The sequence below is a fragment of the Idiotropiscis lumnitzeri genome, chromosome 7, assembly GCF_059441095.1.
Source record: "Idiotropiscis lumnitzeri isolate Australia: NSW breed Sydney's pygmy pipehorse chromosome 7, RoL_Ilum_1.0, whole genome shotgun sequence".
Taxonomy (NCBI): domain Eukaryota; kingdom Metazoa; phylum Chordata; class Actinopteri; order Syngnathiformes; family Syngnathidae; genus Idiotropiscis; species Idiotropiscis lumnitzeri.
In genome coordinates, this window is record NC_142397.1 from 23,844,606 (window position 1) to 23,859,238 (window position 14,633).

The window sequence follows — 14,633 nt, forward strand, 5'->3', positions numbered from 1 at the left end:
GAACATGACGGTTGTAAGATGGATATTTCTGGAAAGAATGTAACAATGTCATATCACTTGAATCTGGAAATTATTGTTTTATTGTTATGCTGTTAGTCACTGATGGTGTAGTGGTACACTCGCCCGAGTTGTAAGCGGGCAGCGTGGGTTCAGTTCCCACTCAGTGATGGTGTCTATGTCTGCCCTGTGACTGGCTGGCGACCAGTTCAGGGTGTAGTGCGCCTTTCGCCTGTTGTCAGCTGGGATAGGCTCCAGCACCCTCCCGCGACCCTGTACAGGATAAGCGGTGTGGATAATGACATGACATGACATGACATGTTATGCTGTTGGGTAATCACACTGTTTATGTGCCGATATGCCAATACAAATATTTACCTAAAAATAAATCAACTTATTGTTACGGGCAGGTAAACAATATTGGGAAAACTTACATAAGAGTAACTTCAAAAGACACATGGCACACAAAAAAAAAATAATCAGCTGTATGATGTGAAACAAAGAGGCAGTCTGTTTGTACTTACTGGAAAGACAATGTGTAAATCAGAAATCCCTTTATTGTCATTGTACTCAAGTGTGCAACGAGATTAGAGAGGTAAAGGTATATTGTGAACACTACTTGAACTTGTGGAGTGGAGGGAAAATGAATGCTGTAGTTTCGCACAGTACCCTTTAGTATTTTCTTCTTTCTTTCACTTTTAATGTTTGATCTCTTTGTTTTATTTAAGGTAACAAAAAAGATGATAAAGGAGACAACAAGCGGAGGAGTGACCGTTAATGATGTTATGATGCACTACACACTCATTTCACTACCATTTGGTGGTGTGGGTAAGATGGCTTGACAAAATATATATGTATTCACAGAATATCTCTCTCTCTCTCTCTCTCTCTATATATATATATATATATATATGTGTATATATATATATATATATATGACCCCCCCCCCCCAAAAAAAACGGCCCCAACTCTAATTAGGCCCCGTTTCTTAGTGTTTTGTCCGAATGAAATGAAACTTTGGTCATACTAGTTTTAGTTGAATGCCTAAAATTTGAAATCATCAGTAACCTTTAAATGTAAAAGTAGGACTTAACATGCGGCTGTTTCACAATTGGAGGTAATTACAAATTTTGCTAATTTAGACTCAGTAACAATATTCTTTATATATGAGGTTATGAAAATTATTAAACATAATATTTAATGTTTTTATTTTGCATGCAGGATTGAAGAAATTATTTGTTTCCTAACAGCTCTTTTTGCTTTTTGTGATTTTATTACAACTGCTTCATTTTGCAGGTCAGAGTGGTATGGGCTCCTATCATGGCAAACACACTTTTGACCGATTGAGTCACCAGAGGGCATGTCTACTTCGTTCACTTGGCATGGAAGGTGTCAACCGAGCTCGATACCCACCTCAGGATCGCCAGCGAGCAAGCAGGGCACGGTTGGCCCTCATGTCACCCTTGATTGACTTCTCCAAGAAGACTTACATCTGGGCCATCAGTATGACCGTCATTGCATTTGGGCTACTCATCACTTTGCTAGTCATTCTTCTTATTGCTGCGGGCTTGAATTGTACTTGCTGGTATTGGAGAGGTTTTTTTAATTAGACAAGGCAAATGACCATATACAGTACTTATACATGTCATATACAGTAATTATACATGGGTACCAGCTTGAGCTTATAAACGAAAATAAAAAATCAGATGTAGGCAATTCATTAATACTGATAGAATGTGTGTCAGTCCATCACTTACTCCTGTTTCACTGGCGGACTAATGCCTGATGGAAATTTTCAAACGATTGCATAATTAGCGATTTTTGGCTGTAACCTGAACCCACGAATTCACAAAACAAAGACGAACTTTGATAATGTTTTGCAGTAGAAGTTGGCGCTACACTACCGAAATTTCTGGGTAACCGCCCTGTGTCATATCCATACCCTGCACAATTTCCCTAATGAAAGGTTATCTTCTGCAAACTCTCGCCCCAGTGGGTAGCTTTTTCTTTGGCCCGCTAACTCAAGGAGCACAGGAAGGCAGACTTGTTGATCAATAACATCACTACACTCGTTACCATGAAAATGATGTTCTCCACTGCTGGCGAAATCCTCAGGCCGAAGAAGAACAGCGGCACCAAATTCCAGAATGTGGTGCTCCTCCAGGCAATGGTCCACAGCTACCAGGGACAGTTTGGTGAGAGGAAGTAGGATGGAGAACAGTAATAGTATAAAAATTTAGATATATTTTGTGGGTGTAAAGTGGTCCAAAGTATTTCTAATGAATAATATGTGTGCTGTTACCCTTATAAACATTTTTTCTACATATAATTTTGCAATGACACGGTATGATGAGGAGGAGTGGTTTTTCGCAGATATTTCAACTCCAAATTTAATGCCAAATTCTGTGGTACAGCCATTGTTATTCATAAAGATACAATCGGTGCCTTCGAAAGTGATGGCAGATGTGTTATCGTACAAGGACACTTGTTTAATTTGTCGTTGATATTAGCATAAGTCTACGCTCCGAACTGGGACATTCCAAAATTTTTTAGTGAATTGTTCTCCTACCTGCCAGACATAGACAGCCACAATCTAATTTTGGGAGGTGATCTCAACACCGTATTATGCCCCCAGCGTGATAGGTCAAGTACAACCCCGGGAATAAAGACTAAATCAGCAGAGACCATTGAGGCATTTCTCCAGACGTATGGAGTAATTGACGCTTGGAGGTACTTGCATCCAGAGTTGAGAAAATTTAGCTTTTTTTCAGCTGCACATCAACCTACAGCAGGATTGACCTTTTACCCTGGACCGAAAGCTCCTCCCACTATTAAGGTCTAGTTGTTATGAGAGCATTGTAATTTCGGATCTTGGCCTGGTTACGATGACGGATGAGGGGTTTGTCGATTTTGTTAACTCTCAAATTGACTTTTTCGTAGAGACAAACGAACAACCAGACATAAGCCGAAGTATTTTTTGGGAAGCTATGAAAGCTTATCTAAGAGGTCAAACATTCAGTCTCACCATCTGCTGACCTGTCCAAAGAAAGAGTCATTTCGAAGTTTGATATCCTGTCCGCGGGGGAAGCTGAAGAGCACTATCTTAAATCTCGTCAGGAATTCTACGAACACGGCAAACGCGCCTGTAAACTGCTGTCATCAGCTACAACAATCCGCCGAGGCGGGATTTATTGCCGAGATTAATACTTCAGATGGACTAGTTACTGACCAAAAGAGTATAAATACTCAGTTTAGAAGGTAAAGCCCTGATGGCGGATTTTTTTCAAAATCTCAAGTTACCGACCTTAAGCAATAGAGATATGTGCTGCCTTGAGCAGGACATATCCTTGGCTGAAATAGATCTAGCTATCAAGAAAATGAAGAGTGGTAAAGCCCCAGGCGCCAATGGCTTTCTGGCTGAGTACTTTAAGAAATTTTCTCCTAAAATAGTCCCAATTTTGCAAAGTGTGTATGCCGAAGCACTGAAACGGGGTCACTGCCTCCTACAATGACCCGGGCCATAATTTCGGTTCTCCTTAAAAAAGGGAAGGATCCTCGAAAATGTGAATCGTACCCGCCAATAAGCTTACTCTGCTGTGATTACAAGATTTTGACAAAGACCTTAGCCGGCTGGAGTCTGTTATACAAACAGTGGTACACCCTGATCAAACTAGCTTCATTTTACGACGCCAGCTGTCTTGTAATGTACGTAGGCTGCTTAATGTTATATACTCCCAGGGAGCCCTTCCCACTGCAGAGGTCATACTATCCCTTGATGCCCAAAAGATATTTGACCCCGTAGAATATGACTTTCTTTTCCTAACTGCAGAAATTTGGTTTTGGTCCCACGTTTCATGCTTAGATTAAGGTCCGATATGCTTGTTCTTGGGCACTCAACAGGGATGCGTTTTAAGCCCCTTGCTATTTGATCCCAACATTGAACCACTGGCCGTCGCCTTGAGGGGCGATACGGGCCTCACAGGAATAGCAAGGAGTGATCAGACACATACTTTGTCACTTTACGCCGACGACCTGATTTTATACCTGTCTGACCCCTCTGTGTCCATTCCAAAAGCTCTGGGGATTATTTCAGACTTTGGCAAATTCTCAGGTTACTAAATTAACCTCTCTAAGAGCTCCCTATTCCCGGTCAATGAGTTGTCTCGTCAGATATCGTTTGAGGCTTACCCTTGGCAGGTCTCATCTGAATCTTTCTCATACTTCGGAATAACTGTGACCCGTAGAAATGCAGATTTTTTTTTAAATACATTTTAAGACAACTTTGGATAAGGCTAAACAGGACCTTGCACGTTGGTCAACACTGCCGCTGTTGTTGGCTGGTAGAGTCAATTCAGTTAAGGTGAAGATTATGCCCAGGTTCCTGTTCCTGTTCCAAACGGTGCTTGTATTTATTCCTAAATCTTTTTTCCGGGAACTGGACAATTACAGCTTTTATCTGGAATAAAATAAGACCACGCCACGAATTAGGAAAGCTTTTTTAGAAAGAAATTTCATGCTATATTATTAGGCGGCAAACATTCATAAATTGATGTATTGGATGTCGGCATCGTATGCTGGCGGTGGCATGGTAGGGGTTGAAATGGAACAACGCTCCACTTATCCTGAGTCGCTGTCATCGTCGGTGTGTGCCCCACTACCACTCAGTAAAAAGCGCTTGACTAATAACCCTGTGATGAGCAGCTCAATCCGTATCTGGGCACAGTTCAGGACACACTTTAATTGTAGACAGGCCTCACCCTCTTTTCCGATTGTGTCAAATGCTCTCTTTCCCCCCTCGCTCATGGACGCAGGGTTCAAATTATGGGCCAGCAAGGGGTTGAAGCGAGTTAAAGGTCTGTTCAGAAATGGGGTGTTCATGTCTTTTGAGCAGCTGCTGGGTGCCCACAGCATTCCTTGCTTACACCTTTTTAGATATTTACAGGTGTGAGCTTTTGTTAAGAAGTATTTTACTTTTCCATCACTTCGCCCAGACAGATGGCTTGATGAGTGGATGGAGGGGGATCCTAGGCAGAGGGGCATGGTGAGCAAATTGTATACCGGCATCCAAAAGTTGGCATCCCCATCACTGGCTCGTATTCAGGATTCTTGGTGTTCGGATATTGGAATTGAAATTCCTGATAACATTTGGCATCTGGCAATTAAAAGAATACAATCATCATCTTTCTGCATCAGACATGGTTGCTTCAATTTAAGGTTTTCCATCGCTTACACTTATCGAGAAACAGACTTGCTGAGATTTACCCAGATGTTCACCCAACTTGCACCAAGTGCCATCAGGCCCCAGCTACTCTCTGCCATTTGTTCTGGTCTTGCCCATGTCTTTTGCACTTTTGTCTTTCAGTTTTTGTCACCTTTTCTTTTGTGTGCGGCAAAGAGATTAATCCTGATCCTTTTATTGCGATATTCGGTGTGGTTCCAGACAAAGTAAAAGTATCTGTCGCTCAATCTGAGGCCCTGCCTTTCTCCTCTTTGTTGGCCCAATTCCTCATTTTGTTTAATTGGAAACTACCTGTTAGTCCATCACACCATCGCTGGTTTAGGGATGTAATGTCACATTTACAATTTGGGAAACTGAAATACTCAACCAGGAGCTCGGCTCAGAGGTTCTATGAGGTGTGGCAACCATTCTTAGTAGACTTTTAAGCATATGTCTGCAATTTATATTCATGATTTCAGTCAAGCATTGTTTTGTGAGTATATTGTTGTCACTGTGTTGTATATTGTGGTTCATATATGGTAAAACTTTAATGAAAAGAATTTAATCTAATTTCGCAATGACAGACGTGCTGTCAGGAGTCGCCTTGCGGCGATGAGGAGGTGGACCCAAGAAGCGAGGAAGCAGGGGTAGGTGAAGCTTTAAGGAGATTTATTGTGGAGCTTGGTGGGGACGAACAACGGGGCGTGGGCAAAGAAACAACACAGGCAACTGAACGAGACTAACTGGACGATGACAAGGACCAAACACGAGACGGGAACGAGCCAGGCGGACAGGGAACGAAGACAAGTACAACAATGGGAGCGAAGCGCAAGTCGTGAGAGTCCGAGGTGACGTGGCAACAGGAGGCAAACAGGGTAATGACCCGACACTGCGTTGTCGGTCTGGAAGGTTTAAATAGTCCGGGTACTTAGGGGAGCAGATGGGAAGCAGGTGCGTGATGATGACTAGGAACAGGTGCGTGATGATGACTAGGAACAGGTGCGTAGCTGGTGAGAACGAAAACAATAACAAAGGCACATGGCAGGGAGGTGATGAAAACAATAACAAAAGGCACATGGCAGGAAGGAGGGAAGAAAATAACAACAAAAACACTGACGTGGCAGACACGGGTCATGACAGTACCCCCCCCTCAAGGGACGGCTTCCAGACGTCCCAAACGAAAACAGTCAAAAATGAAACCAAGTCCAAGAACGAGGGTGGGCGGAAGGGGGCCGGTAGGTGGGACCAAGGCCCGCGAACTAGGCCGGTCTGGCGGATGTCCAGGGGGCCAGACCAGCGAGCCCCGACGGGGCCATTCGGGCGGACGTCCGGGAGGCGGGACCAAGGCCCGCGAACTAGGCTGGTCTGGCGGATGTCCAGGGGGCCAGACCAGCGAGTCCCGACGGGGCCATTCGGGCGGACGTCCGGGAGGCGGGACCAAGGCCCGCGAACTAGGCCAGTCTGGCGGATGTCCAGGGGGCCAGACCAGCGAGTCCCGACGGGGCCATTCAGGCGGGCGTCCGGGAGGCCCGATCAACAAGTCCACCCGTGAACACTCAGGCGGACGTCCGGGCGCACCCGAGACCGGAACGTGGAGCGGCGGCTGGTCGTCCAGCCCCGCCGAGTCAGGAACGTGGAGCGGCGGCTGGTCGTCGAACCCCGCCGAGACAGGAACGTGGAGCGGCGGCAGGTCGTCGAGCCCCGCCGAAGCAGGAACGTGGAGCTGTGGCTGGTCGTCGAACGCCGGCGGGACGGGAACTTGGAGCGGCGGATGATCGTCGAGTGCCCGCGGGACAGGAACGTGGAGCGGCGGCTGGTCCTCGAACCCCGCCGAGACAGGAACGTGGAGCGGCGGCTGGTCCTCGAACCCCGCCGAGACAGGAACGTGGAGCGGCGGCTGGTCCTCGAACCCCGCCGAGACCGGAACGTGGCCCGGCGGCTGGTCCTCCAACCCCGCTGAGACAGGAACGTGGAGCGGCGGCAGGTCATCGCACCCCGCCGGGACAGGAACGTGGAGCGGCGGCTGGTCCTCGAACCCCGCCGAGACAGGAACGTGGAGTGGCGGCTGGTCCTCGAACCCCGCCGAGACCGGAACGTGGCACGGCGGCTGGTCCTCCAACCCCGCTGAGACAGGAACGTGGAGCGGCGGCGGTTCGTCGGATGCCGCCGAGGCAAGGGCGGCAGGCGGCGGCTGGTCATCGTCCATCGCTGAGGCAGGAATCTGGAGCGGTAGTGGATCGTCGGACGCCGCCGACACGGAGGCGAGAAGTGGCGGTGGTTCATCTGGCACCGCAGGGCCAGAGGCGAGTGGCGACGGCGGTTCATCGGACGCCGCCGAGAACGGGACTTGGAGCCGCGGCGGGCCGGGCGCAGCGGGGACCGGGACTGGTAGCGGACGCAGGGCGTGCTCCGCCGCGACAGGGACTTGTGACGGACGCAAGGCGTGCTCCGCCAGAACTGGGACTTGTGGCGGACGCGGGGCCTGCTCCGCCGGAACAGGGACTGGGGGCGGACGCAGAACGTGCTCCGCCGGGATAGGGACTTGTGGCGGACGCATGGCGTGCTCCGCCGGAACAGGGACTTGTGGCGGACGCAGGACGTGCTCCGCCAGAACAGGGACTTGTGGCGGAGGCATGGCGTGCTCCGCCGGAACAGGGACTTGGGGCGGACGCATGGAGTGCTCCGCCGGAACAGGGACTTGCGGCGGACGCAGGACGTGCTCCGCCGGAACAGGGACTGATGGCGGACACAGGGCGTGCTCCGCCGGGACAGGGACTGATGGCGGACACAGGGCGTGCTCCGCCGGGACAGGGACTGGTGGCGGACGCAGGACGTGCTCCGCCAGAACAGGGACTTGTGGCGGACACAGAACGTGCTCCGCCAGAACAGGGACTTGTGGCGGACGCATGGCGTGCTCCGCAGGAACAGGGACTGATGGCGGACACAGGGCGTGCTCCGCCGGGATAGGGACTTGTGGCGGACGCAGGACGTGCTCCGCCGGAACAGGGACTTGTGGCGGACGCAGGACGTGCTCCGCCAGAACTGTGACTTGTGGCGGACGCATGGCGTGCTCCGCCGGAACAGGGACTGGTGGCGGACGCAGGGCGTGCTCCGCCGGAACAGGGACTTGTGGCGGACGCAGGACGTGCTCCGCCGGAACAGGAACTTGAAGCGCTGGCGAGGCGCCGGAGCGGGGGTCAGCAGCTCTCGGGAGGCCAGAACAGGCCCCAGCAGCTCGGGGGGAACCGGGACGGGGCTTATCATCTGGCGGGGAGCCGGAACGGGACTCATCTGCTGGCGGGGAGCCGGCACGGGGTGCGGCAGCTGGCGGGGAACCGGAACGGGGCTCGGCAGCTGGCGGGGAGCCGGGAAGGGGCTCAGCAGCTGGCGGGGAGCCGGGAAGGGGCTCAGCAGCTGGGGAGGAACCGGAACGGGGCTCAGCAGCTAGCGGGGAGCTGAGACGGGGCTCAGCAGCTGGCAGAGAGCCGGGATGGGACGCTGCGGCTGGAGAGGAGCCGGGACAAAGTTCAGTAGCTGGCGGGGGGGCGACAGAGGGCCGGATGCAGCAGTCGGTCCGGGCACAGCCGAACCGGGGGCCCTGATCCCTATCAGCCTGCCGCCATAGGGAATCAGGGGAATGGGGAACACGCGGGACCAAGGTTACAGGGGCTGGTGAACGCGAGCTAGGGGGTGCCAGGGGAACGTGAGCAGGTGCTAAAACCGATGGTGAACGAGGGGAACGACGTGGCCGTGATCTACGTGATTTGGGACGTGAAGTGCGCGAGGTGGATTGGGAGGTGGTCTTGGAAGACTCAAACGAAAAAGGTGTCAGGAATGGTTCGGGGGGGAAAAAGTGACTGGTACTAACTGTGTCCGGGTGGCGCTGAGCGTCTAACAAGGCGTAGATGTGGTCTGCATCGTACTCGTGATCCGAGTCGACAAAAACGTGCGGGGCATAGTGCTCAGAATCATCTGCTAAATCATTATCAACTAAAGCGTGAGTGGGTGAATTGGCCTGGTGATCAAAATTGTCGTCGTAATCGGAATCAATGGTACAGTGTGGAGGAAGGTCGGGAAGGAAGACGAGGGCGTTACCGTGAAAGGAAGACGAGGTACGGGGCTGGTCGGCAGGCTGGTGAGGGGCAGGCACCGGAGGCTGCACGGTCGGTGCAGCTGACGTGGGGGCTGCATGGGTTGCTGCAGCTGACGTGGAGGCGACGTGGGTTGCTGCTACGGACGTGGAGGCGACGTGGGTTGCGGCAGATGACGTGGAAGCGGGACGCCTTTCAGCCAGCTGTCGGTCGGCCAGCTGTGCCAGCCTCATGCTCTCCACCATCTTGACCTCCAGCTCCACCATCTGAGCTGTCAGCTCCATGATAGTCTCCCGGGGTGGTACCGCGGCGGCGCCCTTCTCCGCGATCGAGGCCACCTGCTCCGCTATCTGGGCCAGTCGTGCGCCCAACTCAGCGCGGCGGGAGTCCAAAAGGTAGGCGGTCTTTTCGAACAAGTCCTCGTAATCTGGGGAAGCGGGTAGCGTGGCAGACGTGGCGCTGAGCTGATCGGCGGGTTGGTGGGGGGGGTCCGTGCGGCGGTGTCCATGACGCCGCCGCGAGCCCCTCGCTGGGTCCTTTTTTCGAGGTCGGGTCATTCTGTCAGGAGTCGCCTTGCGGCGATGAGGAGGTGGACCCAAGAAGCGAGGAAGCAGGGGTAGGTGAAGCTTTAAGGAGATTTATTGTGGAGCTTGGTGGGGACGAACAACGGGGCGTGGGCAAAGAAACAACACAGGCAACTGAACGAGACTAACTGGACGATGACAAGGACCAAACACGAGACGGGAACGAGCCAGGCGGACAGGGAACGAAGACAAGTACAACAATGGGAGCGAAGCGCAAGTCGTGAGAGTCCGAGGTGACGTGGCAACAGGAGGCAAACAGGGTAATGACCCGACACTGCGTTGTCGGTCTGGAAGGTTTAAATAGTCCGGGTACTTAGGGGAGCAGATGGGAAGCAGGTGCGTGATGATGACTAGGAACAGGTGCGTGATGATGACTAGGAACAGGTGCGTAGCTGGTGAGAACGAAAACAATAACAAAGGCACATGGCAGGGAGGTGATGAAAACAATAACAAAAGGCACATGGCAGGAAGGAGGGAAGAAAATAACAACAAAAACACTGACGTGGCAGACACGGGTCATGACACGTGCAGTCACAATAACGACAATGGAGTGATGGACTGAGGACTGACGGATGGCTGGTGAATGAAAAATGATTACCAGTGAAATTTACTCCACCACTGATAAAATCTTTGATTGAAAAATAAATGGGTGAATTATCCTTGAATTATCCCGGAAAATGAATTTTTAATAAAGAGTAAATCAACTTTACGAACAAAAATATAACATCTTTCTCTGCAGACTACACTTTCAATAAATAATTGTATTCGAGTTTTACATTGAGTGAAATAATGTATTATAAAAAGGTAAACAATGTGTATAATAAATACATAAACTAATAAATTCAAGAATGTGTTTAACTTCTTTTTATTTCTAAATGAAGCAATTAACATGTTTTGCCTTGAATAGTAGTTCTTGTAGAAGTTGAATGATTGAAAGAGACTTTTTCATGGTGATAGTTAATTTTCTGTTGTAATGAATTTGAAAATATTGTGAATTTTCATGCACCTGATTAAAAAAAAGTACTGTGTTGCCATATTTATCTAACATTTGTCTGGATAACACGGATAGAGACATCATATGTACATGATACGCACAATTAGTATTGATAATGCCTACGCAAATGCTTCGAGTATTGAATGGATTAAGCCTCAGAGCAGCAACTCTTGTGAGGAGAAATGGTCCAGATAATTGATGGATGGATGAATGTTTGGTGGCAATGTGACCATAAAGGCCTTGAGCGAGAGAGATCCTACTTTAGAAGGGACCACCCACAGATGGGTGAATCACCCTTCCTGGATGACCAGGCTGCAATGGATGCCAAGTGGGCAACATTTGACACATAAAATTATGCTATACAATGTGAGCTGAGATAATGTAAGAGTCAATCAAATGAAGTGCTGCAGGAAGATGACTTCAATGGAGCGGGTCCTCGTCCAGTTGATTAGGGCCGTAATCTCCATGGCAGCGCCTCAGAGGATGTGGTCAGCTTTTGATCTTGCCCCGGTCAGTTTGTGTAGAATCAGAACAGCCACTTCCAAGTGAATCACCATCGCCTAATTCCCAGGCGGGGAATTGGGAACAGAAAAAAGAACAGAAGTAGTAAACAGGCCAACTAGTAATTCAACTAAGTGCTGAAATAAATAAGTAAATCAGATGAGGCGCTGCACGAAGACGACTTCGGCAGAGCAGGTCCCAGCCTGATTGGTCAGTGCTGTAATCTTCACAGCGGGTCACCATCACCTAATTCCCAATCAGGGGAAGAGGGGGCAGAAAAGAGAAGAAGCGGAAGTGAACAGGCCAACAAATAATTCGATTAGATGCGAAAGTATATAAATATATTGATCAGATGATGCGCTGCAGGAGGACAACTTCAGTGGAACAGGTCCCTGCTCAGTTGGTCAATGCCTTAAACTTTCTAGCGGGTCAACGTCACCTAATTCCCCAGCCGGGGGAGATGGGGCAGAAAAGAGAAAAGAAGCGGCAGTAAACAGGCCAACAAATAGTTCAATTAAATGCACAAGGGTATAAATGCGTCTTTAATAGTGTTTTGAACATTTCTACTGAGGTAGCGCCTCTTATATCTGTGGGTAGTGCATTCCAAAGCATTGGTGCCCGAATACAGAACACTCTCCGCAGGACTACTTATTGGCTCTCTGGATCACTAAAAGACCAGCATTTTGTGAGCGAAGGTTTCGGGACGGAACATATGGTACCTCAAGGTCAACGAGATAGGAAGGTGCTAGGCCATGCAATATTTTATAGGTAAGTAGCAAAACTTTAAAATCACATCTCAAGAGGCCCGGAAGCCAATGCAAATTGGCTAGTATCGGGTTAATATGATCAAACTTTCTCGTCCTAGTCAGGAGTCTAACTGCTGCATTTTAAACTAACAGCAAACGTTTAATACTAGACATGGGGAGACCCGAGAGCCAAACGTTACAATAATCGAGGCAAGACGTGACAAACGCATGGATTAAGATATTTTCGTCACTACTTGACAGAATTGGACGAATTTTAGCAATATTGCGCAGATGAAAAAACGCAGTTCTAATAATATTTTTAATGTGCATTTGAAATGACATAGTTGCGTCAAATATAACACCGAGATTTATTGTTGAATCCCTTTGGGCAATATTACTTTTATCGATACTCAGAGTGGTGTCTTTGAAAATGTGTCGAGTACGTGATGGTCCAATGATCAGCATCTCGGTTTGATCTAAGTTGAGACGCAAAAAATTGAAAGGCATGCCTCTAATTTATAGCAATTACGCGGATTTGTTATATCCAGCGGCATATATAATGCTGCCAGGATGGCCGAGTGGTCTAAGGCGCCGCGTTCAGGACCCAGTCTCCCCAGGAGGCCTGGGTTCGAATCTTGGCTGCCAAGATGGCCGAGTGGTCTAAGGCGCCGCGTTCCGGACCCAGTCTCCCCAGGAGGCCTGGGTTCGAATCTCGAATTTCCCCATTGTGGGACTAATAAAGGCAATATTATATCATCAGCATAACAATGAAAACTAATGTTATATTTACGTATAATATCACCAAGCAGAAGCATGTAGATGTAAAACAATAGAGATCCAAGTACCGATCCCTGCAGAACTCCACAAGTGATCTTACAAAAATCAGAAGTCACATTGCCATGAATTACACGGTGCGTCCTCTCTGACAGATAAGAATTAAACCAAGAAAGTGCTGAGCCTGAAATGCCAACACACGTTTCAAGGCGTTTTAATGATATATTATGATCAACGATATCAAAAGCCACGCTAAGTTCGAGTAAGAGTAATATTGATGAGGTGTCGGCGTCCATAGCTATGAGAAGATCATTAGTAACTTTAGCAAGGGCCGTTTCAGTAGAGTGGCCGGCTCTAAAACCTGATTGGAAAGGTTCAAATTGATTATTAGCAGTCATATATTCATTATGTTCTTGCGCTATGACTTTTTCAAATTTTTTTGCAATAAACGGAAGATTTGAAACTGGCCTATAGTTGTTGAGACTATGGGCCGAGGTTTGGATCCTTTAGTAGAGGTATAGCTGTCATGATCCGCGTCGGGCATGACAGCCTTTTGTTATTGTTTTCGTCACCTCCCTGCCATGTGTCTTTTGTTATTGTTTTCGTCACCTCCCTGCCATGTGCTTTGTGTTATTGTTTTCGTTCTCACCAGCCACGCACCTGTTCCCAGTTCACGATCACACACCTGCTCCCCATCTGCTCCCCTGATTACCGGACTACTTATGCCTTCCATGCCCTCAACCCAGTGTCGGGTCATTATCCCGTTTGGCTCATGTCTCGCTCTGCCTCCCGATCGCCTGACACTTTGTGCTCTCGTGCCTGCCTGACTCCTGCTTGCTCTGTTTCCCCGACTAGCCGACCTGAACCCGTCCGGACCCGCTCAGCCCGCCATCGCCTCCGAGATCCTGCCCGGCAATCATCCCGCCAGCGCTCCCCGCTCCGCCGTGCCTCCCGCTACCTCGCCAGCCCGACGTCGCCTCCCGGCACTTCCTGCTTCGCCGCACTCTCGTCCGCGCCGCCCGGCGCCTTCCGCTCCGACGCACGACCATCTGCCGCCTCCGGTGACCGCCATTCCGACACCAGCACGTCGGCGTCGCTCGACACGATCCACTCCGACGACCGCCTAACGTTGGACTCTCATCCGCTCGCTTCCCCCCTCCGCTCCTCAATAAATCCTGTTCTCCCCTTACCTGTCGCTCTTGGGTCCTCCTTCCTTCCCACACGGTTCAGTGATCCGTGACAATAGCTTTGATTGTGGTCAGAACGATGGCAATGAGCCAAGACTTCACATTTAATAAAGTAATGGTCAGATATAGCAGTAGTATATGGTAATACGATTATTTTGGAGGATGCTAAGCCTCAGGTTAATACCAAATCTAATGTATTACCATTTGTATGTGTCACTTCATCTATTATTTGCGTGAAACAAAAAGTATCAATTATTGTCTGAAACTCCACGGTAAGTGCGTCCGACGGGAGATTCATATCAATGTTGAAGTCGCCCATGATAAGTATAATATCTGCATGAGTTACCAAATCAGCCACAAATTGAGAAAATTCATCTAAAAAGCCAGAGTACAAGCCAGGGGGACGGTAAAGAACTGCAAGATAAAACGGCAGCGCGGCTGTGGATCGCATAATGAGAACTTTAAATGTTTTAAAGGAATTGCTAGAACGAGGACTAAGTTTTAGATTAGATTTCGGAAATGAATAAACCCCCGCCTTCCT

The 14,633-nt window shown here is 49.2% G+C and overlaps 1 protein-coding gene across 5 annotated transcripts in view; it reads left to right on the top strand.

Moving 5' to 3' along the window:
- Positions 1–14,081, top strand: part of LOC148334305 (aldehyde dehydrogenase, dimeric NADP-preferring-like) — a 113,423-nt gene extending 99,342 nt beyond the window's left edge. For 2 of the 5 annotated variants that reach the window (XM_088300212.1, XM_088300214.1), the window contains exons 9-11: positions 726–825; positions 1,294–1,500; positions 13,761–14,080. In XM_088300212.1, coding sequence (XP_088156338.1) covers positions 726–825; positions 1,294–1,500; positions 13,761–14,032 — 579 coding nt within the window. In that variant the 3' untranslated portion in view covers positions 14,033–14,080. Of the gene's footprint in view, positions 1–725; positions 826–1,293; positions 6,440–13,760 lie in introns of those variants that run through there. The other 3 variants (XM_088300215.1, XM_088300213.1, XM_088300216.1) reach the window with 3 other exon arrangements.
- The last annotated feature ends 552 nt before the right edge of the window (positions 14,082–14,633 follow it).